This window comes from Chondrus crispus, genomic scaffold, assembly GCF_000350225.1.
Source record: "Chondrus crispus Stackhouse genomic scaffold, scaffold_508, whole genome shotgun sequence".
NCBI lineage: Eukaryota > Rhodophyta > Florideophyceae > Gigartinales > Gigartinaceae > Chondrus > Chondrus crispus.
Genome location: NW_005178498.1, coordinates 16,790 through 42,469, shown reverse-complemented (window position 1 = coordinate 42,469; position 25,680 = coordinate 16,790). Strand labels below are relative to the sequence as shown.

Genomic DNA, 25,680 nt, shown 5'->3' with positions numbered 1-25,680 from the left:
TGTAGATGCCCCGCCACCCGCCCGCACACAGAACCAACCCCCCGCCCACCCGCAGCACCCGCCCGTCACGGTCCCAAGCCCCGCCGACCAGAAGGCCCGCAACCAGAAGGCCTTCCTAGACGACCAGCTCGCGCAGAGGCAGTCTGCAAACCAGAAAAAGAACAAGCGTAGACGCTCCGCTAAGCGCGTCCGGCCCCCAGCGGATCCTTTTGTCCTCACACGCAACGCAGGCCTGATTAAGGATACCTTTCAGGCCTACATGGACGAGATCAGCCGGGAGGACTTGCTCGATCAGACCGAGGTCGCGAGTCTGGCGAAGGAAATTAAGCTCGGTGTCGCAGTTGAGGAGGCTCAACAGAAGATGGAGAGCAGTCTGGGGAGGAGACCGTCTATACCAGAACTGGCGGAGCACCTCACCATACACCCGCAGGAGGTGCAGAAGAGGCGCATGGCGGGCACCGCTGCCAAGAATACCCTCGTCGCCGCCAACCTTAGGCTTGTCACTAGCATTGCGAGGAAGGTCGCCTCTACGAAGAGCACGAAGAGTACGGCGGGCATCGCCTTGGATGACATGGTCCAGGAGGGGAGCGTCGGTCTCATTCGCGCCGCGGAAAAGTTTGATGCCTCCAGGGGTTACCGCTTTTCCACATACGCCACTTGGTGGATACGCGCGTATGTTATGCGCTCTATTACCACGCAGAGCAGGACCATTAAGGTCCCGAGTACTATCGTGGATGAGTATGCTCGCATTCGGAAGCAGTACGCCGTGTTGCAGGCAAATGGCGTTTTCAAGCCCACAGATGACCAGGTCGCGCAGGCACTAGGAATCACCGCGGCCAAGCTGCGCTTTGTCGTCAAGGTCGTCACCCAGGTCCCCACCTCGCTGGATATTAATCTTGACTCGGGAAATAACTCAAGTAACCCGCGTGCTTTGAGCGAGATTGTCGAGGGTGATGACAACGTCGAGGAAAGGATGGTCGAGGATTTGCAGCAGAAAGAGCTCGACAGAGCGCTTCGCAGGTGTCTGCGCCCACTGGAACGTGCCGTCATCCGACTGAGATTCGGTCTCGATGACGGCCAGCCCCGCACCTTGCGCGAGACTGGGCAGCTCTTAGGCCTCTCCAAAGAGAGAATCCGTCAACTCTTGTTCAGAGCCCTCCCGAAAATGAAGACTCCTGAAATCGAGCAAATGCTTATTGACGCGACCGCCCGCTAGAGCGCTATCCTTTCTTGGGTACACGAAGAGAGCCTGAAGAGAGGGCATTTTTGTAACAGTAGTTTCTATGTTATTCAACTTATCGTCGCCGAATTTATAATATGTGGGGTTAGCAGCAGTTGCGCAAGTCAGTTTTTGACTCATTAATACTTACTGTTGGCGTGCATCAGGACTGAAACGCGGTTTTTGCTGATTAGAACGGAAATGGTCTTGACGAGCTCGTAGTGATGGCCGAACACGCCCTGCAATATGTAGAGATCCTAGGATAGCCAGGTCCGCACCCAAGGAATTAGCGAGATCAATAGCTGCTTGAAGCGCCTCGTCTGCATCACCAACAGCCGTCACAGGCGTGTTTCCAGTTTTGCGGATACGCTCTGCGAGATCGTCTGCAGGCATGTACGTTTCGCTGACGCCTGCTGCTGTAGCTACGACGTGTAATGGGCGCGCATCATGCAGGAGCTGGCCTATTGCTTCAACATCCTTGTCTACCCCTGATCCATACAATATCACCCGTGGCCTTCCCGACGACGATTCTCGCAACACCATTTCGACGCTTTCCGGAACATGTGCGCCATCAAGCAAAACACGAACCGGTGTGTCTGTCTCACCTGCACCACTCGCAACTGTAAACATCTCTTGTCGCGCGGGAAGATTGCTCATGGCCTCCTCCGCCAGAGACTTGGGCAAAAGGTCGTTATCTGCCATGCCTGCAACCCCTTCCCTCCTCGCGACTGCTTGCACGGCTGCTCTGGACAGCATCAAATTGTGCTCGAACAATGAGTGACCCGCCTCAGGCGCGCAAAACTGTATCGTAGCAGGTGGTGATTTTGACGCTGCCTCCTGCACGAATATATTTGCCAGTTCATGGCCGCGGCTCATCCCGCAGACAACGTGCGCTCCCGGCGCAATGATGCCGGCTTTCTCATACGCAATGTCCTTACGAGTCGGCCCAATGATCTCCTTGTGTTCTAGATGGACGTTTGTAATGACAGCCACGGGGGCATCGAGCACGTTTGTCGAATCCAGCCTCCCGCCCAAGCCGACTTCGATGACGGCCCATCTAGCTTGTATACGTTTAAACTCAAGCATAGCGGATGCACACACGACGTCGAACACGGTTGCCGCTCGGACCTCTGGCTCCTGCTCTCTCACGTCCAAAACCTGTCCCAAGGCGTTCGCGAGATCGTCGTCCGGGATGGAACGGCCGTTGATCCGGATGCGCTCGTTGAACCTTTCGACATGCGGTGATCCATACGTACCGACAGTGGAAACGAAGAGCGGTGCGTGGAGCAATGCGGCAGTTACCATGGTTGCAACGGAGCCCTTTCCTTTCGAACCCGTTACGTGGACGGCAGAAAAAGCCTTCTGTGGCGATGAAAGACGTGAGAGGAGCTCGGCTGCTGGCTCCGACGAGATGCGATTCGCTCGCATTCCTCCACGCCCATCTCGGAGTCTGCGCTCCCAATTTATGAGAGCTGCTAAACGCTCGAGCGCAGACGTCAGTTTGGGGCTGTACAGCGGCATGGAAGAGTCATGTGGCAAAAACGAAGTGTGAAGCCCCCTTTTCATGTTGCGGTACATAAGAGGGGGCGAGGAAACAAGCGTTGCAACAAGTAAAATACAAGCACGAAGTGCGCCTGTGGAAGAGCTGGTTGTCGATAAACTGCCTGACTACATGCAAGTGTCTCTGCGTCCTTACAATCTTCCAGAAGACATGCCGGGACCTCGCTATTCGGGCGGCACTTGATATGTCACTCTCGAAGAGATGTTTCTTCGAAGAGAGCAGCACCAGCCCCGCAGTTGCTTACAAGTCTCCGGTTGTCGTCTTCCCCAGCACGCACAATGGTCTCTACCGTACAATACGAAGAGGGTGCTCTTGTTGAGGTTTATGAATGGCCTATTTCGACCCCCTTAATATTTTCCAAATTATTCGCTTCAAAAATAAATCAAGCCTATTTCCGCAGATATACCTTTGATCTGAGATCTTGCTTACGATAGCCACACTAACACAGCACAGTGGACCCCATCGAGTAGTGCCCGTTCGCGTGCATGCTCGACATCCAGCACTAAAGAGAGGTGGCGCTACTGAATGATTGCCTGCCAGGTCCCATCCTGGAAGAAGTCGCGGGGAGAAGTAGGGAAAGAGGATGGAGAGGTCGAGAAAGAGGCCGCAGAAGGGCGTGCGATTAGTTAAGGATGACCAGCTTGGTCAGCCCCAGTCGGCGTTGCAGTTTTTCATTCCCGCCAAGGGAGACAGTGATCAGAGGTCGTGCGTGTGTGTGTGCGCGCCCACAACATTCGACACGTGTTACAGTACGTGTACAATCTGTGCGTACGCCTTGAGTCGGCACTACATGCACGGTGGCACAATTGATTACGGCACTATTGCACTATTTGCCGTACTGCCTCTTGATCCAAAAAGCCCTGAGATGCAGGACGAATGTGATCACCATGCAAAAACGTGAGGCATTCAACACGCATTGCCTTTGAAATAAATCATTACGCCTCTGTCCATCTGACTGCACTTTGGGTTGTGAGCGGAAGCGGGCTGCCATCTGACACTCATGGATCTAGCTGCCCTTTGCGGCTACTTTTGTTGTGGTTGTGGCATAGCTTGCCTGCTTTCCGTAGCATTGTACTTGACCCCGATTATCTACTTGACGTTGATCGCCAAACCGCAGGATTTTCGAAAGAAATATGGTGCTTGGGCCGTGGTCACTGGTGGCTCAAGCGGAATTGGAAAGGCTGTCACTCGAAAACTCGCTTCACAGGTATGTGCTACAATGTGCAGGTTGGGGCCGCAATCGTAATCTATGCACACTTCTTTCTCTAATCATGTTGCTAAGCCATATGTAATCCTATTCTTCATACCACCCCTTACTATATCTAAAAGGGAGTCAATGTTTGCATTGTCGCGCTTGACGATGACTTGCTGCGAATTACCCACACCGAACTGCAAAAAGAATTTCCGTCAGTTGAGCTGCGCGCTGTTCCCGTCGATCTAGGTTCGGAACCAGATGCATACATGGCGAAGATCGCCACCGCAACGGAAGACGTGCGAGTATCAATCCTCATTAATAACGCCGGGTTCCTACTCATGGGCTTTTTCGACCAGCGGCCAATGGAACAACACATCGCAAACATCGAATGCAACGCCCTCGCCGCCATGCGTCTCACCCATTATTTCTACAACCGAATGGTCAACCAAAATATCAAAGGCTGCATCACTTTCACATCCTCTGCCGCTTTCTTCATGGTAAGATTCGCTGATATCCCTCTATCTTCGTTTTGATTTCTTGGATATGCCATCACGCGATAACGTATGCATGTCCGCTTACCCTTGAATAATTCTTTTTATTGTTTGACAGCCCGCTCCTTTCGCATCGATGTACGGCGCAACGAAAGCAATGATATCGCAGTTTGCGGTATCACTAGCACTTGAAGCAAACTCTCAGGGAATTGATATCACTGTGTTTCACCCATCTTACACTCACAGCAACCTGTACGCAAAAACCCCGAAACTTGATGTAGTTACATTTCTTTCAAAGTTTGGCTGGACACCCGAGGACGTGGCCAATGTAATTTTCGCGAGCGCAGGAAGAGTTGTAGTCCGAGACATGGGCGTGTACGCAATCGCCACGAATATGTTGTCCAGATATATTGACTCTGGGTCTTTAGCGAAGTTCATAATGCCGTTCGTAGAGTCAATGGCTCCACCCGGGGCGATTGCAGAGAGAGGCAAGAAAGAGAATTAGACTGTGGCCTCAGGTGTCGGCAAGCGCGCGCGTTTAGAGTTCTGAAGATCTTGACAGAACTCTAAAACAAACGTGATGAACCTATGCATATAGAGCGCGCGCCCGGAGTTTTGGACTCGGTGTCTCGAAGTGTTCCCCATCGTGAAATGACCATGTTTGGTCTGAATTCAGTTGTCTCCGCACTTCACACAGCAACTCCAAAACACAGAAACAAGAATATGCGACACCCCTCCATCGCTGGACATTTTTGGCCTCCAATCTTGGTGTGCGATTGGAATATCCTGGGTTGAACCCTGTTCTTTTTCTTCTTCAAATTTGAAGACCAGACTGAAGTGCACTTTGAGTGCACTTTGCGAGTGATGCAAATTAGGATTCCACGAACTTCACTGCAGTGCTTTTCTCATGATGTACAATACACTAACGATGGTATTCTTCGGGGTATCTTCAAGTTTGAAAACTATTTTTTGGCCCGATAAAGAAAAGCTGTTTACTCTTGCGGTTCTGTGATGTGTTAGCTTCTAAGCCAAAAATAATCCCGTTCTCTTGGACCGATTGGTACTGCGTGTTTTCAATCAGCTTGACGAGAACATGCAAGGGCGTAATAATAGTGCTTTCTCAATGTAAACATGCGATGTATTTTCGATGGATTCCCGGGGGTCGTGGTTGAAAAGCAGGCTACCAAGTTACACAAAGCGATATTGTTCTGCCTTAGCAGATCTACAGGATCTGCTTTTCATCAATGTCTCTGATGCTTCCAAGGTCGCATTCGTCCTTTTCATGGAATGATGCTCGCTGGTGCGTCCCGTCTCGGACCCGACTGAAGAGAATCATCAAAGAGAAACTATTGCGCTACATCGACCCTCGACATGCGATATTTTCAGTTCTTGTTGTCGTAACCCTGTGTGCTTTTACCCTCTCACAAGACATGCACGACTGGGTGTTCCAAACAAAATTTGACGATAATGCTGACATGGACCTTATAGCTGTGCAGGATGCAGCGTACGTCCGTCAAAAGCAAAACGAATCAGGCGCATACTTTGGAGATCCTCTCCGACTCTTGAATGCTTCAGATGTCCGGCAACATAGGCTTGCATGGGACTACATCTATGGAAGCCTTCGGCGAAATCCAAACCCCCCTGCTCTCACCAAATATAAGAAGAGACTACTACGTGAGCTATACGCCAAGACCCACTACAAGGTCGTGAACAAGTTTTCACCGTCTCTGGACGTCTCATGCAACTACATGAATGATATCAATGACACTGGGTCGCTGTTTTCCTTTAGATGCTCAGACACGTCACATCGCTGCCCTGATGGCAACTTCTCGCTTCAACCCGCCTTCGTTCCGAAAGAAGGCTCGTCCGTCACTTGGAGCAACATCGTAATCGTTTTGATGGTTTCAGCTGGCCGCGAAACATATTTAGATGCATGTGCTGAGACGTGGATATCTCGCCTTCACCCGGAAGCGACACTATTCTTTGGTCGGGACGGGGAGGACCCGCCCCTTCCGCACTCTGTCATGAATCGACAAAATACTCATGTTTACGCTTACGAGGGTCCGCCCGGTCTAGACGGATTGGATGTTAAAGCATTCATGGTTTGGCGTGAAGTTTATAGGAGATTTGCGACAGAAGGGAAGAAATACTTCTTGAAAGTAGATGATGACGCTTTCCTCGTTGGTCATAACCTCGTAAGGTTTCTGAACAAGATGGAGCATTGGATGAGTGGCGTCGAACAATCACTATACTTCGGTCATCCCTTTTGCGGTCATGGCGATCTGGAGGCGCTCGGGTTTGCGACTTGGTGTTACGCAGGAGGTGGGGCTTACGGATTAAGCCTTGAAGCGCTTCAAAATCTACTATCTCAGATCAGAGACGGTTGCGCGTACTTCTACGACTACCTTGCGAATGCCCCAGGGCTGCGTCCTGTCAATGACAGGTATGGCGGCCGATATGAAGATGTAATGGTTGGGAGATGTTTACGACAGGCTCGCACTAGAAATCAGCTTCGCGGGACGTCCTTGCTCGCATGTGGGAGCTTCATCCCATACGCTCCACTTCACTACTATGAGCAATTTGGAATGAGCAAAGAGGCTATGTCCAAAAAGCTTGACGGGGACATCATCACAATTCACAGTCTTGAGCCTTCAGCTATCCGATACCTGGACCACATGGTGTTTGAGTACCCCTTGAATGGAGACGTATCGCCGTTTTCTGCATCGAATAAGAGGGTCCAAGAGCTTATCGATGTCTGTAAAATGAATGGCAAAAAGATGGCCTGTGATCTTTCGAGTGTCTCTATTCGTTGACATTGATTACTCGCTACCTTGAATTCTGGCGGCAAACGGCGAGAAACGTTTTCTTAATCTTGTGCACATATCTATGCAAGAGGTCTAAGACAACCAATATCCATGGAATTATAATTTTCTTTCTTTACCGCGAGCTTTGACAGACTCAGGCCAAGTGGAAGCGTCACTCTAGTGCTCCGTGCACTTTCAGGAGGCTAAAGGTGGAATGAGAATGCCGAGGTGAGCTGATTACATTCAAAATCCATATTTATCTTCAAAGTACTCATCCGAGAACTTTTCTACACCCTCATCCTCGTCATCCTCTTCCTCCACATTTGCTACGTCGTCAGGGGATTTATTATTATCGTTTAGGATGTCTGCAGAAGAATCACTTTCCGCAGAATTGACTTGCACATGTACAGATCCAGTCGAACTCGAACCACTCGAAGTCTTGAGTTGTGTCGCTCTCTCTACGTCACTACTCCTTGCAAGTGCAGAGGCCGCGTGAGACTCTGCCGCTATTTTCTCTGCGATTTCCTCATCTCCCAGATAGAGTAATCTTAAACCAATCCGATTCTCAGCAACGCTAAGCACCTCGGTGGTTACTTGATCGCCAATATTAATCACTTCTTTCCAATCGGACCTGTGCAAGTCTCCCATTTCCGAATAGTGAATTAGGCCGTCTGTTTTCACCCCAAAGTCAACGAACAAGCCGAACTTGACGGTTTCTCTCACTCTACCCACCCTCCGTTCCCCTACTACGACACTCTCTGCTGGAGGACGCCTTAATCTTCGTCGTGCGTTCCGCCGCTTCTCAGCTCTCTCCGTTTCAAGCGCAGCCACGTCCACAGGCGCAGCACTCAGCTCAAAAAACCCGTTCATGGGGGTCACCGCACGAACACGAACGTCCACGTGGTCCCCAACCCTAATTACTCGCTCAACGTCATCTCTTTGAAGAGCGTCTGCTTCGCTAGCCCATTCTCTCTTGAAGAATTTCCGCGGTAGGAAGCCCGTCCGGGGAACGACGCGACCGCGTCTTGCCCTCCGAAAAACAGCCACGTCCAACACGGCACCATAGGAACCGACGGCAACGACTTCTCCAGCTAGCTCCTCTCCAACCTTCAAATCATCTATCAATCGTACGACATCCTTTTCCAGCTCACGACGTACAGTCGGGGGTGTTCCTTTCCGTACTTCTATCCGTGCGGCTGGATGATTGACCCTATGCACGTAGACAGGAACGACAGCTCCAACTTTCCTCTCTGCGCTGTCTTCGTTGGGACTCCGCAAACGTAGTCTTGCACGAACCGCCTTCCCAGTGATTGTACGTACTCCAACGTCGAGCCAACTGCTCTCTGCGGGCCCAACGTCGCGAACAATGCCAAAGAGCTGTTCACCAATTGAAATTTCGGAAATTGGGCGAGAATCGGGGGGGGCCTTTGACCGTGTCCATCTCTTCTTCTTGCGTGATGTACTCGGTTTCGCTTGGGCTTTTTCTTCTGGCTTGCTAGAACATCTGAAGGCAGCTCTTCTGCATATTCCGTCTCGCGGTGCTGTCAAAAACACAGTAGGCACGAAGAGGGCCACGCGACTCACGTTACTGCCGCTCATAACGGCACGAGCAGCTCAGAGGTGTGTCCGTGCACCATTCCAGTTCAAGACAGCATCCCCGCAGTACCCTTGGTACTGTACATCCAAAGCAAATTGCGGTCATGTGAACCTGTCCTGGTTGAGAGGACTGTCTTGTAGGGTTGTATTTTTGAAAAAATTCCCAGACGAATTCCTTCACCGGGATCAACGCCAGCTCGTAGTTAAGATCACAGGTCAAATTCCAGCTTCTTCCAACTCCCCGAGCGTCCCTGGGAAAGCGACCTTAACATTCTCCGCGATCACGACAGAGGTGCCTTCGTTGGATACTTTTGCGTGCTAAGTGATACAGTATACCTGCAATAATCCCCGGTGGCCTGACCGGTCAGTAGCTGTACTTAACCTTGCGGATTGCATCAAACGGTCTCGGCTGCCGGCGGATTCATGCGGTTGTTGCATTGAAGGTCAGAATTGAACAAATTACGCTTCTGCAATATTTCTAACATCGAGTTACCCTGACACGATTGCACAAGTGGGAGAATCATGAGGCGCTAAGACCACGACCACATACGGCAAACGAGCAGCACTCACGCTGCGGTCTATTGCACACGCAGTCTTTTGACTGTATCAGATATGCTTACATTTTCAGCTCTTCCCGCTGCATTTAAAGCCACCGCTGCCCGACAGACCCAAGCCAATTTGCTCACTTCCCTGCGACACGGTTACAGAGGACTGCCTATCCAGATGAGTGCATCCACCAAGCAAGATAGAAGCACTCCCCAGACAATCGACGTGGCTGGGTATCAAATATACGGCGTTTCAGTTGCGGCTATGGAAACATGTATATGCATTCCATCTCTGTCGTTAGCGTTCGATTCTGGTCGTTGTCCCCCTCGTGCGGTATCCATGAAGTTTATGGCCATAACCCATGGCCATTGCGACCATGTGCACGGTCTTCCGTTGCATCTAGCCACAAGATCATTGCAAAAATTACCCACGCCCACGTACTTTGTGCCTCCGGAAATAGTACCAGATGTCAAAAATTTAGTCAGTGCCGTCGCGAAACTGGAACAATCCCATTTTGAGTTCGTGGTCGAAGGACTGAGTCCGTCACATCCTCCAGTTGAGTTCAAGAAAGGATGGCTTCTGAAATCTTTTCCAACGACGCACCCTGTTCCCTCCCAGGGATACATTGTGATTAAGAAGAAAAAGAAACTGAAACAGAAATATATTGGCACTCCGGGGCCTGAACTGGTCAAGATGCGAAAGGCCGGAACCGAAATTGAGGACAACATAGCAAGCCCGGAAATATGCTTTACTGGTGACACGTCTCTAGACGCAATTGCGAAGTCGGATGACTGCAGAAGGGCGCGGGTCCTCATCACTGAAATGACGTTCCTTGATGATTTTTGCTCGCCCGAACACGCAGAAAATTGTGGTCACATCCACATAGATCAGGTAATTGAAAACAGTAACCTGTTTGACGAAAATGAGTCCGTAGTCTTCACCCATTTTAGTGCTAGGTACTCAAAAGCGGGCATTCGCAGAGCTCTCTGGAAACTGCCGGAAGGTTTGCGCCAGAAAAGCATTGCCTTTGGAGCTTGAGATACTGCAGGCATGGGGCAAATTCATGATGAGGATACGTATACGGGGTAAAGAGATAGTACAGTATGCAGCACCCTTGTGGGCATGGGCTCGGTTGTATTATCAGCCCGCAGCGCTTCAGGTGTTAATCAGGACTCAGCTCAGAGATCTGGCCGCTTTCTCGAGACCACGCCGAACAGCACAGTCTATATGCAGTGTCTCAGACATTCTCACTACTTTGGTAATTCCATCTTCGTCCTTTTCATGAGAAACAGGGATATGAAAAAGACTCTAAAGTATAAATATATGTGTAGATATATTTGAGTGATGGCATCATATACATATGATGTCATCACTCTATGAAGTACCATACAGTGAAATGCCATTGAGTGATGTCATCAGTCAAAGACATTTCATGGCTCCAACAAAACTGCCCTCACAGACTTTGCATCGCATTGAAAAAAACTATTTCCATTCAGAACACCAACTCTTCGACGTAAATAGTAGTTTCAAGACCATACTATTCATTCAACGTAAAACATAAAACGGAAGCTCTTAATTGCATCTTCTTTTCGTTGTTAACTCAGGACACCACTCTTTGCGGTTCACTTCAGAAGGCTTCGCAGGACTCAACCACCCCAACCAGGCTTCATTGCGGATTCCTCGCAAGTAATCCGTTTGGCTGACGTGCTCGAAAACTCTCGCTGCTGAATGCCTATGGTTGACAACAAGTTTCAAATATAAAACGTTCATTGCATCAGTCGAATGGATAGGCACACGATATTTTTTATGAAAATATGAAATCGCCGCAGCCGAATTGTTTGGGTTCATCATGTACAGGTCTATCGACAATGGTTCGCAATATTGACATAGAAAATATGTTGACCATGCTATAAACGGTAGTCCACCACTCCTTCGCAATATTTTCGCAGGGTTGTCTCACAGTTCGGACCACTCTCACCCAGCACTTGGTGATACAGTGCCTCCTACGATATGGTGCTATAGCGTGACATACCTCTAGCTATGGCACTATTGGGGGGATGGCACTATATAAAGGAGGCTCATATACATATATTTGGGGACAAAGCACACTGCTATCACAAACACAACAAAGCCTGTATAACACAACTAAATAACTTCATCCTTTGGGTACTGAACCATGCCGGATGATACACGTGTGAGCTTATGATAACCTGTGCCAGAGGGTGAGCCATAGCACTATATAGAGGGAAGCACTACTAAAGTAGGCACTATTGAGCGACCCCCCCCTGTACCCGCAAAATAAAAAGCAAACGCTTTTAATGTTAAGTGATAGTTAAACGTATATAATGACATGACACACGATGTCGAGGTGAGCATTTTATCTCACTACTGAGAAGATACGTGCATTGATGGATTTCCAGGATAAAGTCTCTACATGCAGTCCGCAACATATGAAGAGAACAGCGTAGCATGTATTCGCCACAGAGAATAATCTAGCGTAGTTTATATGACTGTGTGCACGTGGCAAGAATTAACACATCTCATCTAAAACGAGGAATCTTCACGTTTGAATCAATCAAGTTTGAAGAAAAAGTTTTTGCCTACCCAGGATGCTCATGAACAATACTGTACGTATGTTAAACACCGAAACAGCGACTTCAACTGCGATGCTTCGTATATCACATCGGAAGCTAGAAAACCGAGAGAAATCATGAAGATTGACTATTTCATGTGTTCGTCGCGATCGGTCGGGGAACAACACCTCCATCAGACAAGTTTGATACAACTGATACAACAAAGACAGCGCCACCGCGACAGAGCGTTTCTCTCTTACCAGCTGCATTCAACACAAGAGCAGGGCCCCAGAAAGTGGATTTTGCTGTACATGAGTGATGTTTCGATCACAATAGTAGTTTATGATCATCAGGCTATTCCTCTACAACACGTAGAAGCTGTAAGTACGAATAGCTTTTTTTGTGTTTTTCTCACGTGACACGAAGCATTCGGGAAACCATAACCAGCTAAACTTTTCTGACACCTAGTTCAGTTTCTGAAAGAGAGCAGTTGAAGTACAGAGTAAAGCCTCGATAAGCTATGTACCTGATAGGATGAACTGTCCCGGTGCAGTGAACCGAAAGGCTGTGAGGCAGGCGCCACTCCGCTTTTTGGCCTAGAAACGACGGTTTCGTATTTCTAAGGTGAACCAGACTCGCTAGAATGAATTACGTGATATAATGAACAGAAAAAGCATGAAAAAAACAAGAGTTCACTTTGTCGGGGCCGAAATGCACACTAGAAACTAACCATCAACGACTACAGAAGCTATCAATACGTCTTTGCTTGCTATGAAAATAGAGGGAAGGCCCATTCACAACGGGAAGAGTTCTGGATGTCCGAATGCGCCCGTCGACGTCGCCCGTCGACACACAGGGTCAAAGCAAGTCAAAGCAAGTGACGTTGTGTGCCTTGCTGTACCTGTACGAAGGCTACACGTGTACATGAGCAGCTCCGCCACTGTTCACATGAACTGGCTCGGTAAGGCGACCTCAGTGGGTTGCTCGGAAGCGCCACATTTCGGTTCACCATATCGAGACTTTACTCTGTACACTGTTTAAGAATGAAAGAAAAGAGAGAGGCAGAATGCCTTGACATGCTGCTCGTTGGGTTACTCGCAATCACAGTCACGCAACTTCCTCATGCGTTCGTCTGCATCCTGCCCGTTTGACCAAAACATGAGAGTTAGCACAAAAGATTTAATAAATCTACTACAGTAATGATAATATATCTACAAGATATCGTCAGTGGCGTAGGATTCCGTTCCAGGGTTCAGGGGGTGTTGGACGTCTTCCCCTCGAAGAGTGGCCGTGCATTGAAAATAACTTCGTCGTACTACACAGTCAGTGGTGGTCCTCGCGGGCGACTCACCATTGCCACCAGTGACGTCATCCGCAAAGAACAAGTTATTTCCGGCGCTATTGTTGAGTAGGACTTTGCGGTGTTCGAAAAACATTCAATTTGGCTGGCTTTCGTCATTCTTGTGAGTTGGTATTATGAGACATCACAGCCTACATCAAAAGCTCAGTGTCTCCCCTCTCACAGCTTCGTTGCCTTTCTACTCTGGCCAATGACCAGTGAATATGTATAATAGTAATGAGAAGATGAATGTGCACCGGTTCCGGAGTTAAGTTACACCTCACAGTGTTGAATGTTGGATTTTTTAGATAGTGTCTGACCTCAGTAGCCTATGTTGCGTCACACGCAGGTTTCCAGTGGTGGTGATCGTCGGGGTGCTTTGGCACTGACTCTTTTAGCTGAAAAAGCTTTTAAAAAGTGCTGCCTGGAGGCAGTGATGCAGCTTCGGACACGCTATTGCACAGAGCCTCTACTTTTACACAGTTTTCTAGCACTGGTCGTCGTAACCTCTTTTCTAGGTACGTGTATAACATGTAGTGTACACATATGTTTCGCCGTCTCTACAATCCGAAGCATTGCTGGATCAAAAGCTAATGCATTACGACAGCTTGTACTCAGGTTTCTTTACCCTGAGATTCCCTGATCCGGGATCTTATGTCATTCAATTGCTTTGCTTGAGGGTCTCAAGTCTCATGTGAATAGCTGTCAGATGCAATTGATGGGCCTCATGTATGAGCAGTTTGTGTACTTGTGAATGACTCTCCAGGAATCTTTGAGACAACTGAAATCTGTCTGCATTGTTGTTGGGTTCAGGTATTTGGTAGCGCGGCCATAGATGTTCTTTTGGTACTCTACATTCCCGTTTCGTGCACTCCCGTGCGTTCTTCAGACAGAGAGAGCTTCCCTTTCCACCAACAATGCCCCAATGCGTGAAGTTGTAGAATGCAGCTACATAAAAGTTCGTTCATTCCCAGGTCAAAACACCGTACAACTACACAACTCTTTACAGGTAGGATATATGAGACGTTAATGTCTCAAATAAAAAAACATCATCTTGGAACATTGGGACCTGTTTTGCGACAACAGTTCTTTCAGAGGTAAATGGTGTGTTTCAAAAGTGCTCTCTCTTTCCCTATATAGCTGCTCTCCACAATGCAAGGAATGCTACCTCTCTCCATCATCTCTCCATCATCTGACAATCATTCGCCGAAGAAACCAACAGTCCATATATACAACCAACGGAAAGACGGACAGGAGAATCGTTTCAATTTCCAGAAATGAGGAAGCAGTCTTTTTCCACAAACAACGACACTAAGAAAGACACGAAGACGAAGAAGCCAAAGCCGAAACCAGAGAGGCCTATTCAAGCAGCTAGGTGCTGAGTGATGCGAAATGGAAAAGAGCCCTTGCTGGTCACAAATGAAAATTCCAAGAACGGCCCCCTTGCTATCTCAGCGGAATGCAGGCACGCCCTCACTGTACTGACATCCATGCATGCTGCCATGGAGTTCAAGAAAGCGATGCTCGCATATCAATCCCAGGATGCTATAGAGCGACGTCACGATTCACAACTACACTGCTGTCAACAACGTTTTACAAAGCCCTCCATTGGGCATGGTTGAAATAACGATTTACCAATAGGTACCTATAGTACCTGCACTTCAAGGTCTGAAAATATTCTCATGGTTTGTACTATGTAAAGCGAGGTACGGCAGTGTTGGGGTGATTGCAACAAACTAGTTTGCGACAATTTAGTTTTAAACCCAAAGCTAGTATCGAGAATCATTGTAAAAGGGCTTCAAAAACTTCAGATTCGTGTAAGACCGATTGACTGAGAAGTTGGTCAGGAAAATGCGGACGTCAAGGATGCTAGGATTTGTTTCAATGTTCGGAGTGGGACTTCCATGACTGCATTGTCACGATGAGACCTTCCACGCTTCTCTGATACGACCTTTTTGACAATTTTTTCCCACACTGGAACTGGTTTCAGGTCTCTTTCCGCGTCGGCAGATGCTCGCACCCGAAAAGCATCCATGATCAATATCCTCTGGGCCCCATACCTCGCGTCTATCTCAATACAGCAAAACTGTCCCCAAGCTGAAAGCTGTCCCCGAGCTAAACTATAAAGTACTTTCACCTTCAAGGCAGTGAAAAAATATACCTTCATAGACTCTGGTAAACGCCGTGTCGCCTCTTGCAAGGCGAGACCAAGTGGCAAAGAAGCTTCGAGTAGTCTCGCAAGAGTTCGCCCCGCATCCATCTCTGATGCCTCCATCACTTCTTCCATCAATGGAAACAAATTCTTTGATATAACTGGTTGCGGGGGCAAAATTCCCAGCTGAAAGGATTTGCTTCGCACCCCCACGGTGAGTCGAAATTTTGATACGTCAATCGCCACAAAGGATGGCCCCCGTCGAACAATTGAGCAAACCTCAACCCCAGCTGACAGCCCTTTGATTAACGCAGCTGATTTCGTTGCCCTTTCAAAATCGCTGAAAAACCTCTTTAAGGTTGTAGTCGAGGACACGTCATATGAAAAAAGTAAGAGGCGTTTCGCCGGAAAGTACGATACTGTTTGTCCTCGCAGGTTAGTTGCATCGAATATATCGTTAGTAAGTGTTAGTCGTATCTGCCATCCTTCGTTGCCTTTAATGATAAGGGCGGCACTCTCAACTTCTAGTGACGACGGTTTCATTTTGATCGGTGACCGGTACGGAGAACGAAGAGAGAAATCCCCGTCAATGACGTCTGCGTAATTCTTGACCTCTCTCAAGATGTTATCCCGCCGCATTCGCACTTCTGTTGCATGCCGAACCTCAGCCAATATGGCCATACGGTTGGCATCACTGCAGATTTCGTTGGACCGATCGGGTTGGCCCACTCCTTCCGGTCTCCGACCTTCAATGAACGCTTGATTCTCTGAAGAAGAAATGGTGAAATGCATCGGTAACGATCTCGCGCGTTTAGTAGCGGTTAAACCGGGCATGCAGTACACTTCGTCGTCTTCGCTAGCCATGGAACAGAGAGTCAGGAACCGTCTCGGTCGTTTTCTATCAACTGGCATAAATGGCGGGCGAATCATCCTTCCCGCATTGGATTTTTCCGGCTTTTCGACGAACGAGTCTCCAGGAGGCCACGTCGGAATGAAACCGACCCCGATCGCACAGCTGCCCTCCAACGACGAGTTAAGGCGAACCAAACTCAATGCTTTCTCTATGATGTCGACTGCCACGCGGCACATTGTAGGCAAACCGCTCTTGGCGAAAAAGCGTTCCCCGACCCAAAGAAGATTTCGAAACTCAGACGCGAAAGAGTGCGCCCTGGACTGCGCGAGAGCGACCGCGCCGTGCAAACGAACGAACAAACCTCCCGTCTTGTGCGAAATTCCAAAAGAAAGGCTTGGTCTCGGACGAGCAAAGTAAACATCCAGTGAAGACGATGTATAGCCCGCCGCAATTTTCATTTGAATGGAAGACGGGATGGATAAACGGCACAGCTTCTCTAGTTCTTTCACTTCGTGCTGTGCTCGATGTCGACAAGTTTCGAGTAGGTACCGCTCGGCATGAATCCTCCTGATTTCGAGCTTCGGGTGAGTTCTTCCTGGTAGCGGCGGACTATGCGAAATCTGGAGGATCCCGCCTATAGCATCACTGAGACGCTCTTGGCTCGGCAATCGGAACGCTACTTCCGCTTTTCGATGTGATTTTTGCCAGTACCGGACCCGCACGGGCATGTCGTCTTTTGCTTCAGACCCTACCCCCGATAGTGCGAGCTTGGCAATCTTCCACGAGGTGTGCTGTGTAAGGGCAGAGAGTTGTGTCCTTACATGTTCGATTGCAATTTTGGCGGCGCATTCGAGGCTCAATATACTGGATAGACAAAGAAGAGCGCTCTTCATGCGACTGGCTTTATCGACAGCTTCTGTGTCTCTCATGGTCCACTGCATGCGATCACTAATCATTTGACGCAGGGGCTCCCTCTGTTCGGTGCGCAACCTCATAGGCTCATCGCGAACTCGCCATGGGGTGTTGAGTACACTCTGGGCATCTGGATGCCCCCCGACGAGGATTTCAAATCGCAACAGGATCAACAACGCGTCTTCGAGGCTCAAGCGATCCAAAATTACGTCTGCAGTCCAGGATCCTGGGACACCGATGCGAACCGCAGCGTTCTTCGGATCGACGCGTGAGTTTATCACTTTAACACCGGTCGGCATAGAGTTCCTGACCGCGCAAAATGTGGAGACCTGCAGACGCTCGGTTGCCTCGTCTTCTAAGCTGCTTGAACGAGATGGCGGATTTTTAGCAGAGTCTTCAACGTCGTGAATGTGGGCGCTTGCATCGATTCCAATTGCTTTCTCAATAACCCTTGGGTAGCGGGCAAAAAACGACGATGAGCCAAGAATTTCTGCGGCCTCCGCAATTGCGGAGGGATGGGCAACCGCACCCTTGACAAATCCGGAAACTCGCCAGAGGATATCTGCATTCTCCGTTAGTACGCCGCTGCGCGTGGTTGCCATTCGCTTGGTGACTTGGGCAGAGCCGTGGAATGCGGAATACATCATGAACCATCGAACTGCGACCAAAAGACGAGTGAAGCGATGGCGTACGCTCAGGGTGAAGTCAACAAGTTTCTCGCGACGGGCCTCTGGCGGAAGATCGGTGAGGGAATCAAGCAAAGCATGCATTTCTTTGTAGGTGTTTTGCACGACGTCATTCGCAAGTCGTGACAGGGCAACATCCTCGGGAGGAACTTGCATGGTTTTGTGCGTCTCGCAAGGTGTGCTTTAGCTCGAGCCAGAGGATGGATCTTGCGAGACAATGTGTAACGGCGGTCAAATTCAGAATGTATGCAAACGGAGGAAGGCGGTAGAGTTTCGAGTCTGCGACACGTTCAGCTGCAGCCGACCAAACGTGAATCGCAGGGATAGTCATGTGCCGGATGATTTCATATCGATGTATCGCTGAGGAGCTTGGGCGACCTTTGAATGAGTGAGATTGAGAGCGGTAAATGTGTTTGCGTCAAAAGGCGGTAGGGAGGTCTTCAACGGTAGCATAAATCAAAGAAATGGTACAGGGCGTGTTCTCAAGATGGCAGGCAACACACTGCACAAGGCGGGAAAACAAGGAAAAATAGAAAAATATTGATACACGTGTACTATACTTTCTAGCCTTCTCCGTACTGCAGAAGGTACTCGCCCTGTAAGATACAAGCCATGCCGTTTAATTGAAATGGACAGAAACAAATTACACTCCCAGATGTGCAGTTCTAATCGTACGTGCCCGTACAGTACAGCGTATGAAATGCTATGAGACGTGTACACGTTATGACATTGCGGAAGGGTTATTCAAATATTTTAATAATATTTTGTATCAAAACTGAAGAACTGCGGGCAGCACCTGCCGATGCGGGACCCGCATCCATTGGATATATTCCAGGCTGGGCGGCGGAGAGAAGGGTTTCATGGCGTCGATTCTACCAATCATTTTGCGAAACTCACTGCATGCACCTCGGAGAGATGCAATTTTCTAAAAAGATCTTAAATACCTCGTCCTGATCAAGCCTCCCAGGCCAAGCACTTGCCGCTGCTTGCCCCCAGCACCACCCGACGCTCGAATCGCATCTTGATCAGGACCAATGACAGTGCGCCTAGCTAACCTCAGAGCTCGCAACTCAGGGCAAGGCCCGACACTTTATTAAACGAGTCGCCGTCCCCATCGTCATCGACACCCACCCGCTTCACTTCAGCGACCCCCTTATCCCCTTTTTTCCATTTTCTCATCCTGCCCCCACTCCGCAAAGATGTTTGCCTTCGTTTCATCATTCACCGCCTTCCGCCCGTCCTTCAGTGCCGCGGCTCTATCTGCTCCAAGCACGTCGGCCCGCCCGGCTGTGACGATGGTTGCCAGCAGGGCCATCCCGTTCCTCGAGGCCCCCTCTAAGCTCGACGGCTCCCGCATCGGCGACAGCGGCTTTGACCCGCTCTACCTCTCTGACTACCTCGACCAGGATTATGCCGCCGCCGGTGAATTGAAGAACGGGCGAGTTGCCATGCTCGCCACAGTCGGTATGCTAGTACAGGAGTTCGTGCACCTCCCAAACCCCATGTTCGCCGAGGCCAACCCCATCAAGGCTATCTATGCCGTGCCCGTTGAAGGCTGGGTTCAGATTCTTGTGGCTATCACTATCATTGAGTTGGCTACTTTCAAGAAGACCTACGAGAGTGGTGCCGACCTCGGCTTCGACCCTCTCGGGATGGGCTCCAAGGGCAACATGGAGGAACTCAAGCTGAAGGAACTGAAGAATGGTCGTTTGGCCATGCTCGCAAGTATTGGTTTTATCTTCCAAACCATCACTACTGGCAAGCCCATCATCGCTCAGCTCACTACCCTAGGACAGTGAGCAATATTTCGCATCCTCACTGCTGCGGTACCATGCCTTCCCCAGCTTGACAGTCCATGTCATTGGGTGTGTGACACATTAGACCAAACCTGCCCTTCTCGTTTTCGCCCCGCGAAATAAGCTCTGTGTGAGGAGCGCCTACTGTACTTACGAACTCATAAAATTTTTTCCACGCTATGTTCACCGCTTTGAGAATCTCGCACACTAGCATTCGGGCCTAATTAATCATGGTTTCTTTACCCACGCAGGGACTTGTACTTTCTTGCCTCCCCGCGCAGCTCTCGTGATGGTTGCCCGGGTCCATTTCTTGGCTGTCGACTTGTTCTTTAACTCGGCCAGTTGATGCGTGAGCGAAACGTCCCTCATGATGGCGTCAACAGACTTGCGGCTCTTTTGTGTATCAAACGTGAGCTCGTTAGGGTGGTGCAGCTTGACGTAATCTTTCAGTTCATTGAGCATCTTTCGCAGACTGGCAGCCCACGCGCGATGAAGACGCGACACGTAAGTATCCTGCGACCCAAAATGCTTTTCGATGCGATCGATGTACAACACTGTCACCGACTCGACATCAATGATGTACCCGACCGGCGACATCTTCTGTGTTGTCGCTGTGCACCATTGCATTGCGTTCAAAAACTCGCGCAAGGTCACGCAGTGCTGCGCATACTTATCCTCTTTCGGCACTTTGTCTAGTAGGGCAACCAAAGGAGTAAGCTCATGTTGCACAGACATGAGCAGCATCCTCAACGCTGCATCCGTATCCTTGTGCGGCCTGCGGCGATTGGACGCCGTTTCAATAACCTTTGCCATCTCTTCGTATGCGCCTATGAGACGCGGGAAGACTGCCTTGAGTACGCCTCCAAGCTCTCCGGAAATAACAGAAAACTCAGTCAAGCCGCTATGCATGAGGCGATAAAAGTCTCCAATTGGATGCGAATCCTTGCGCAGATTCCGTTGGGCGCGTCTGTATCCCGCCGGCGTAGCACCCGCGGCGTAGTTCCACCGCAAACCTGCCGGATGCTCTTTTTCGACGTACTTCAGCAAGGCGTCCATGACAGCGTTGAGGGACTCTGCAAAGTCGCTATGAATGGGGTTGCAGCCGAGATCAATATAGCGTGATAGAATATCCTCTGCTAGCGTGTTGACAATAGATTTGTAGTCGCGCGCATGCTTCAAGGCGGCCGGCGCAACGATCCAGCCCAGGGCGGCCGAGGCATCTGACAAAGCTATGGCATGATTATGCAATGCATTTCGAATGTCAATGTCGTACTTGAGCTCAGCAGCATCCGCGCTTGCATCGACAAGTTCCGCGCACTCCTTTTTCAAAATGGCAGGGTTGGCAGGTTTGGCCATGCGCGAGGCCTTGGAGATAACTTGTGCCTCTGCGAGGACGCTCTTCTCGAACAGGGTAGTCTGTTCCAGGATTGTAGCGGCAGCGTCTCCAAACTCGGCACCCAATTTTCCAATCTCCGTGGCGGCGTTCTTGAGCTGCTGCAAAGGCTTTGCCATCTGTCTCTGAAAGACCTCGCCCGGATCGTAGTCGACGAGCTGGGCCTGGATGTGCGAGCGGCCTGCGGTGACGACTTTTGGCAAGGCGTCTGCGATGTTCTTGATGCGCACAATGGTGGAGTCAATGGCGTTGTACAAGGCGCGGTCGTTGCGGAAGACGCGCGGCGAGGCGAGGGGCGGAAGGGCTGCTCCGCCTAGACGATGGTTGACGGCGAAGAGCTCGAGGGCGCGGACTTTGCGCTCTACGGCTTCCAGAGAGGCTTCCGCGTCGACGGGGGCTGCTAGAGCCATGGTGGTGAGTGAGGGTTGTTAGATGCAGGTGGGAATGGGGAGTTAGTTGATGGAGTTAGAACACTGTAGCATGACGATCGGGCGAGGGAGGAGAGGGTTTGGTGTTCTGAGTTTTAGAGCATTGGAAACAGGGACGGAAGAGAGGAGCGTGGGACAACAAGCAGACGAAGCGAAACCGACCTTTGTACAGTATCCCTGCACTTCACAAATGTGCTGTAAGTTTCGCTCTGGCACGTGAGTGTCCACATTGCTGTGCTTTGCGAATGCCACGATATGTAATCAGACTCATCGCCCAAAAACAATGAAGAGATGCACGAAACGTGGCACGAAACGTGGACGACGTGTCACGAGCGAAGCAGATTTTTCTACCCGAGTCGGCATGTCGCGAGCTGCCCCTGGACCAGTGATCCGAACAGCGTAATCTACCCAAGGGTGCCGTATGCCGACATCCTCTACTGCTCCTTCCTATCTCTCTCTTCAAACGCCAGTTCACCTCTCCAACTTGCGCGCTCCTGTCACTGCCACCGAGAAATGTCCTTCGCCCTGCGCCGGGTCTCGCAGCGTTTTCTCCCGGCCTTCCAGCTCCCTCTCGTCCTCTCTCCAACCACGTCTCCCTACAACCCGCGCTTCCGCATCGCCCTAATGTCGCGCCCTTCCGCCCCCGTCTCCGTCCCCCATCACCATGCCACCGCGTCGGCCTCGCTAGCAACGCCGACAGATCTGCCTCCCTCCTTCGCCGGTGAGAACCCTGTCTTTGCACAAACAATGCTGCGTATCGTCAACCCAACTGCCTCGCGCGCCTTCTACGAGCACGCCCTGGGAATGACCTATCTCACCCGTCTCGACTTTCCGGATCTCCAGTTTTCGCTCTTTTTCTACGCCTACACCGATGACGACGTTCCGGACCAAGCCGATCCGCAGCCAAAACGCGCTCAGTGGCTCTGGGGAAGGCCCTACCCCACAATAGAGCTCACGTGGAATTGGCCGAGAGAGACTTATGATGAGAGCGTGCAGGCAGCGAGCGAGAATGATAAAGGGGATGAAGTGTATGTCAATGGAAATCAAGACCCAAAGGGCTTTGGCCACGTCGGAGTGATCGTGTCCAACCTACCAGGCGTCATGGACATGCTGGAGAAGAAGGGCGTTGCGGTCGTGCAGGGCGCGTCTACGGACGGGAAGGATGGCACGGCCGTCGTCGCAGACCCCGATGGATATTTGATACAGCTGACAGAGAGAGGGCACACGCCAGGCGACGGCGGCGTGGACATGGTCAAGACGGACCCGGTCTACGGCAGCGTGATGCTCCGCGTGAAGGATCCGCGCGACGCGATGCGGTTCTTCTCCAGGCTCGGCTTCCGCTGCATCGCGCGGCTGGACCACGAGGACGACAAATGCACGGAGTACTTCCTGGCCTATTCTTGGGCGAGCGAGGTAGAGGATAGCGTGGCGGAAGCGGAGAAGGCGGAGTGGGTGCATGCGCGGAGGGAGTGCAAGATCTTGCTCAAGCATCACTGGGGCACGGAGAATGAGAGCGAGCAAATGTACGCGCACGGGAACGCAAAGCCGCATCGCGGGTTTGGGCATCTCGGCATCATCGTAGATGACATTTATGGGACAACTCAGGCAATGGAGAAGGAGGGGTATAAGATCGTGAGGCAGGCGGGGCCGTTCAGGGATGCGGGCGAGCTTTCATTCGTGGCGGAGCCTTCGACGGGGTACTGGGTAGAGATTATTAAGAGGAGTGGCGAGGCGGGCGACGTGCCGTATGAGAAGCCGTTCGGGATCGGTGGGTAGGTGGTGGAGGGGTGGTGTTGGCGTAGTGACGATGTGTTAGTGCAGCGAAGCATACTGTCGATGTAGGGAGGGGTGGTGTTAGCGTAGTGACGATGTGTTAGTGCAGCGAAGCATACTGTCGATGTAGGGAGGGGATGTAAAGAAGGGCTCTTTTTGGATATGACGTATGTTTCGCAGGCGTGGATTTGTTTGATGTATTGTAGCACTAGCAGTATCCGGAATAAGGTACAGTATCGAGTTGTTGAGATTGTGCCCCGATGGCATGGGCAGGCGATGCACGCGGGACATGCAGGCGTACAGTACTCAAGAATAGATTGTCCAGAATTGACCCTTCTCCAGAATTAGACCAGTGAGAACGGTACCCTTGGTACAGTATGTTTCGCAGGCGTGGATTGCCTGTGTTGAGATTGTGCGGCGATAGGATGTGGGATCAGGTGTTTGTGATGTCGCGCATGCAATGGAAATGGCACGACAGCGGAGCGGGGCAGATGCGCGGTCACATCGCGGTGGAAGATGCGCAGTTTGAGAGTTGAAGCTCCACTCCGCTAATTTCGTGCCGAGATTAACCGCCGGCATGATAGAGTTGGATAGATTACAGTAGGCCCGTCCTAAATGGGGGTACCAAAGGCCGCTGCACTTGAAAATAGCAGGCTGGTCAGTTAAACCAGCACCTTTACAAGGTCATTGCAGCTATAGCATGGCTACTGTAGCCACACTAATCTACTTGTCACATAATGTACACGGTACCCAGGGTACTGTACACAGCACGCGCAAACGTGCATATGCAACCTCCACCCCTTCGCCAGGCGCCCCTTCGCCAGGCGCCCCTCCGCCAAGCGCCCCTCCGCCAAGCGCCCCTCTGCCACCAGAGCTGCCCAAAAAAATCACACCCTACCCGGGCGAAAGGACACCTGTCTAGCAAAGTATGACACACCCTGCGTCGGTTGGTGAAAATCCAGCAACACCTCAACAGCCCCGCGCAACAGCTCCCGAGCGCCTCGTGTCTCGTACCGTCTCGCAATCACTGCGGCCAAGGTGCAGCCAAGGTGCGGCCAAGGTGCGTGGGTGGACAGTGAGCCCGAGCCCGCGACCGTTTCATACGCCGGTGCATACCTCGACACTTGCGCGAGCACTCCAATCTGTATGCATCGTATCTCTCCGCACGTGCTCATCGACGAGGTACGCGGGCTTGCGGAAGAGTATGGCGCGCCTAGGTTGCAGGGCGAGGGGCCGCCTGCGATACTGTAGAATAGGCTCGCTTTTGCGCCTTCACGGTAGATGCTTGGTGTCTTTCCTTACTATATGTGCAGTTGTAGAAAAAGGTCCGACACGGACCGCGAGTGCGGTACCGAGATGAGCGTGAAGCGACGGATTGCAGCGGCGCGAGATCAGCTTTCTCTACAGGCGCCGCGCAGAGACGTAAAAGCGAAGCAGGCAGGGCACAGACAGGGCACAGGCAGGGCACAGGCAGGGCACAGGCAGGGCACAGGCAGGGCTTAGACAGGGCTTAGACATGGCCAACGTCAACAGCAAATAGTCTGACACAGCGGGCACGTGGGTCTTCCTCTCCTTAGCCAAGGGTCGATGCACCCTGTGTGGAAAACATGTTCGCAGCCGAGGACGCGGACCCTGTTATCGGTCTCATAGCCGTCCAAGCAAATAGCACACGTATCCTGTCCAAAAGCGAGCTTGTCGATGCCGTCCTCCGGGCAGAGGGACCTGACGGGGAGGGCGTTAATCCTGAGGTCTGTGGCGCCACTTGCAAACAACAGTCTGCGAATGAAATCCACACACGAGCGGTGACCGTGGTCGGACGGGCCGAGCGGGACGATGGAGGTGGACATCATGGTGGTAGTGGTGGTGGTGAGCGTGGTGAAGGGCTGCGCCGAACCTGGGGCTGAGGCGGTGATGGTGGTCACCGTAGTGGTGGTAGACGTTTGAGTTGGTTGAGAGGCGAGACCAGGGGCCAGGTCAAGCACTGCGTTGAAGGCGCCACGGATGAGGGCGAGTAGGTCATGCACGGGTCGGGGCGGGGGGTAGGCTTCGGCGGGAGAGGGGGATGTGGTTGTTGTGGTCGTCGTCGCTTGGGGAGGCGGGGGATGGAAACTGGGAATTGGGTCGGCAAAGTCCATTTGAGACATGGTGGGGAGAAGCGCACGGGCGCGTTGCCAATGACCGCGAGGGTAACGAAGGAGAGGGGGGGCGTGTTGTCGCCGGTGGGTCGGCGATGTGAATGGGTGTGAGGGGGAAGGGAGAGAGAGGGAGAGGGAGAGGGCAGGGATGCGATGAGATGAGATGGATTGCAAGGAGAGGGGGGGGGGGGGGGGGGGGGGGAAAAACAGCCCATTAAAAAAGGGGAG

The 25,680-nt window shown here is 51.1% G+C and overlaps 11 protein-coding genes; 5 read left to right on the top strand and 6 right to left on the bottom strand.

Annotated features, from left to right (window-relative positions):
- Nucleotides 1-259: 259 nt before the first annotated feature.
- On the top strand, nucleotides 260-1,216 carry CHC_T00000401001 (hypothetical protein). The gene has a single exon (XM_005710034.1). The coding sequence runs from the start codon at nucleotides 260-262 to the stop codon at nucleotides 1,214-1,216; it is 957 nt and encodes a 318-aa protein (XP_005710091.1).
- Nucleotides 1,217-1,366: 150 nt separating this feature from the next.
- Nucleotides 1,367-2,647, bottom strand: CHC_T00000400001 (hypothetical protein). Its single transcript, XM_005710033.1, has one exon. The coding sequence runs from the start codon at nucleotides 2,645-2,647 to the stop codon at nucleotides 1,367-1,369; it is 1,281 nt and encodes a 426-aa protein (XP_005710090.1).
- Nucleotides 2,648-3,780: 1,133 nt separating this feature from the next.
- CHC_T00000399001 (hypothetical protein) lies at nucleotides 3,781-5,467 on the top strand. XM_005710032.1 is given in 4 exon segments: nucleotides 3,781-3,987; nucleotides 4,110-4,472; nucleotides 4,585-4,971; nucleotides 4,972-5,467. The coding sequence occupies 3 exon segments, from the start codon at nucleotides 3,781-3,783 to the stop codon at nucleotides 4,969-4,971; spliced, it is 957 nt and encodes a 318-aa protein (XP_005710089.1). The 3' UTR covers nucleotides 4,972-5,467.
- Nucleotides 5,468-7,381: 1,914 nt separating this feature from the next.
- Nucleotides 7,382-8,869, bottom strand: CHC_T00000398001 (hypothetical protein). XM_005710031.1 is given in 2 exon segments: nucleotides 7,382-7,513; nucleotides 7,514-8,869. The coding sequence occupies 1 exon segment, from the start codon at nucleotides 8,867-8,869 to the stop codon at nucleotides 7,514-7,516; it is 1,356 nt and encodes a 451-aa protein (XP_005710088.1). The 3' UTR covers nucleotides 7,382-7,513.
- Nucleotides 8,870-9,589: 720 nt separating this feature from the next.
- Nucleotides 9,590-10,517, top strand: CHC_T00000397001 (hypothetical protein). XM_005710030.1 is given in 2 exon segments: nucleotides 9,590-10,450; nucleotides 10,451-10,517. 1 exon segment carries the CDS (start codon nucleotides 9,590-9,592, stop codon nucleotides 10,448-10,450), a length of 861 nt encoding a protein of 286 aa, XP_005710087.1. The 3' UTR covers nucleotides 10,451-10,517.
- Nucleotides 10,518-15,167: 4,650 nt separating this feature from the next.
- On the bottom strand, nucleotides 15,168-17,843 carry CHC_T00000396001 (hypothetical protein). The gene has a single exon (XM_005710029.1). The coding sequence runs from the start codon at nucleotides 17,841-17,843 to the stop codon at nucleotides 15,168-15,170; it is 2,676 nt and encodes an 891-aa protein (XP_005710086.1).
- Nucleotides 17,844-18,036: 193 nt separating this feature from the next.
- CHC_T00000395001 (hypothetical protein) lies at nucleotides 18,037-18,258 on the bottom strand. The gene has a single exon (XM_005710028.1). The coding sequence runs from the start codon at nucleotides 18,256-18,258 to the stop codon at nucleotides 18,037-18,039; it is 222 nt and encodes a 73-aa protein (XP_005710085.1).
- Nucleotides 18,259-19,126: 868 nt separating this feature from the next.
- Nucleotides 19,127-19,933, top strand: CHC_T00009105001 (Light-harvesting complex I polypeptide). XM_005710027.1 is given in 2 exon segments: nucleotides 19,127-19,726; nucleotides 19,727-19,933. 1 exon segment carries the CDS (start codon nucleotides 19,127-19,129, stop codon nucleotides 19,724-19,726), a length of 600 nt encoding a protein of 199 aa, XP_005710084.1. The 3' UTR covers nucleotides 19,727-19,933.
- Nucleotides 19,934-19,951: 18 nt separating this feature from the next.
- CHC_T00000394001 (hypothetical protein) lies at nucleotides 19,952-21,235 on the bottom strand. The gene has a single exon (XM_005710026.1). It carries the CDS (start codon nucleotides 21,233-21,235, stop codon nucleotides 19,952-19,954), a length of 1,284 nt encoding a protein of 427 aa, XP_005710083.1.
- A 600-nt stretch (nucleotides 21,236-21,835) lies between these two features.
- On the top strand, nucleotides 21,836-23,320 carry CHC_T00000393001 (hypothetical protein). The gene has a single exon (XM_005710025.1). It carries the CDS (start codon nucleotides 21,836-21,838, stop codon nucleotides 23,318-23,320), a length of 1,485 nt encoding a protein of 494 aa, XP_005710082.1.
- Nucleotides 23,321-25,235: 1,915 nt separating this feature from the next.
- On the bottom strand, nucleotides 25,236-25,667 carry CHC_T00000392001 (hypothetical protein). Its single transcript, XM_005710024.1, has one exon. The coding sequence runs from the start codon at nucleotides 25,665-25,667 to the stop codon at nucleotides 25,236-25,238; it is 432 nt and encodes a 143-aa protein (XP_005710081.1).
- Nucleotides 25,668-25,680: the final 13 nt, after the last annotated feature.

What these genes read in the sequence shown, in the direction of transcription:
- CHC_T00000397001 (XM_005710030.1), top strand. Translation starts at nt 9,590, where the DNA reads ATGAGTGCATCCACCAAGCAAGATAGAAGCACTCCCCAGACAATCGAC.
- CHC_T00000400001 (XM_005710033.1), bottom strand. Translation starts at nt 2,647, where the DNA reads ATGCGAGCGAATCGCATCTCGTCGGAGCCAGCAGCCGAGCTCCTCTCA.
- CHC_T00000399001 (XM_005710032.1), top strand. Translation starts at nt 3,781, where the DNA reads ATGGATCTAGCTGCCCTTTGCGGCTACTTTTGTTGTGGTTGTGGCATA. An exon ending in CTCGAAAACTCGCTTCACAG is followed by an intron (nt 3,988 to 4,109) that starts GTATGTGCTACA and finishes TATATCTAAAAG; the next exon opens with GGAGTCAATGTTTGCATTGT. An exon ending in CCTCTGCCGCTTTCTTCATG is followed by an intron (nt 4,473 to 4,584) that starts GTAAGATTCGCT and finishes ATTGTTTGACAG; the next exon opens with CCCGCTCCTTTCGCATCGAT.
- CHC_T00000392001 (XM_005710024.1), bottom strand. Translation starts at nt 25,667, where the DNA reads ATGGGCTGTTTTTCCCCCCCCCCCCCCCCCCCCCCCTCTCCTTGCAAT.
- CHC_T00000395001 (XM_005710028.1), bottom strand. Translation starts at nt 18,258, where the DNA reads ATGACTATCCCTGCGATTCACGTTTGGTCGGCTGCAGCTGAACGTGTC.
- CHC_T00000394001 (XM_005710026.1), bottom strand. Translation starts at nt 21,235, where the DNA reads ATGGCAAAGCCTTTGCAGCAGCTCAAGAACGCCGCCACGGAGATTGGA.
- CHC_T00009105001 (XM_005710027.1), top strand. Translation starts at nt 19,127, where the DNA reads ATGTTTGCCTTCGTTTCATCATTCACCGCCTTCCGCCCGTCCTTCAGT.
- CHC_T00000396001 (XM_005710029.1), bottom strand. Translation starts at nt 17,843, where the DNA reads ATGGCAACCACGCGCAGCGGCGTACTAACGGAGAATGCAGATATCCTC.
- CHC_T00000401001 (XM_005710034.1), top strand. Translation starts at nt 260, where the DNA reads ATGGACGAGATCAGCCGGGAGGACTTGCTCGATCAGACCGAGGTCGCG.
- CHC_T00000398001 (XM_005710031.1), bottom strand. Translation starts at nt 8,869, where the DNA reads ATGAGCGGCAGTAACGTGAGTCGCGTGGCCCTCTTCGTGCCTACTGTG.
- CHC_T00000393001 (XM_005710025.1), top strand. Translation starts at nt 21,836, where the DNA reads ATGCACGAAACGTGGCACGAAACGTGGACGACGTGTCACGAGCGAAGC.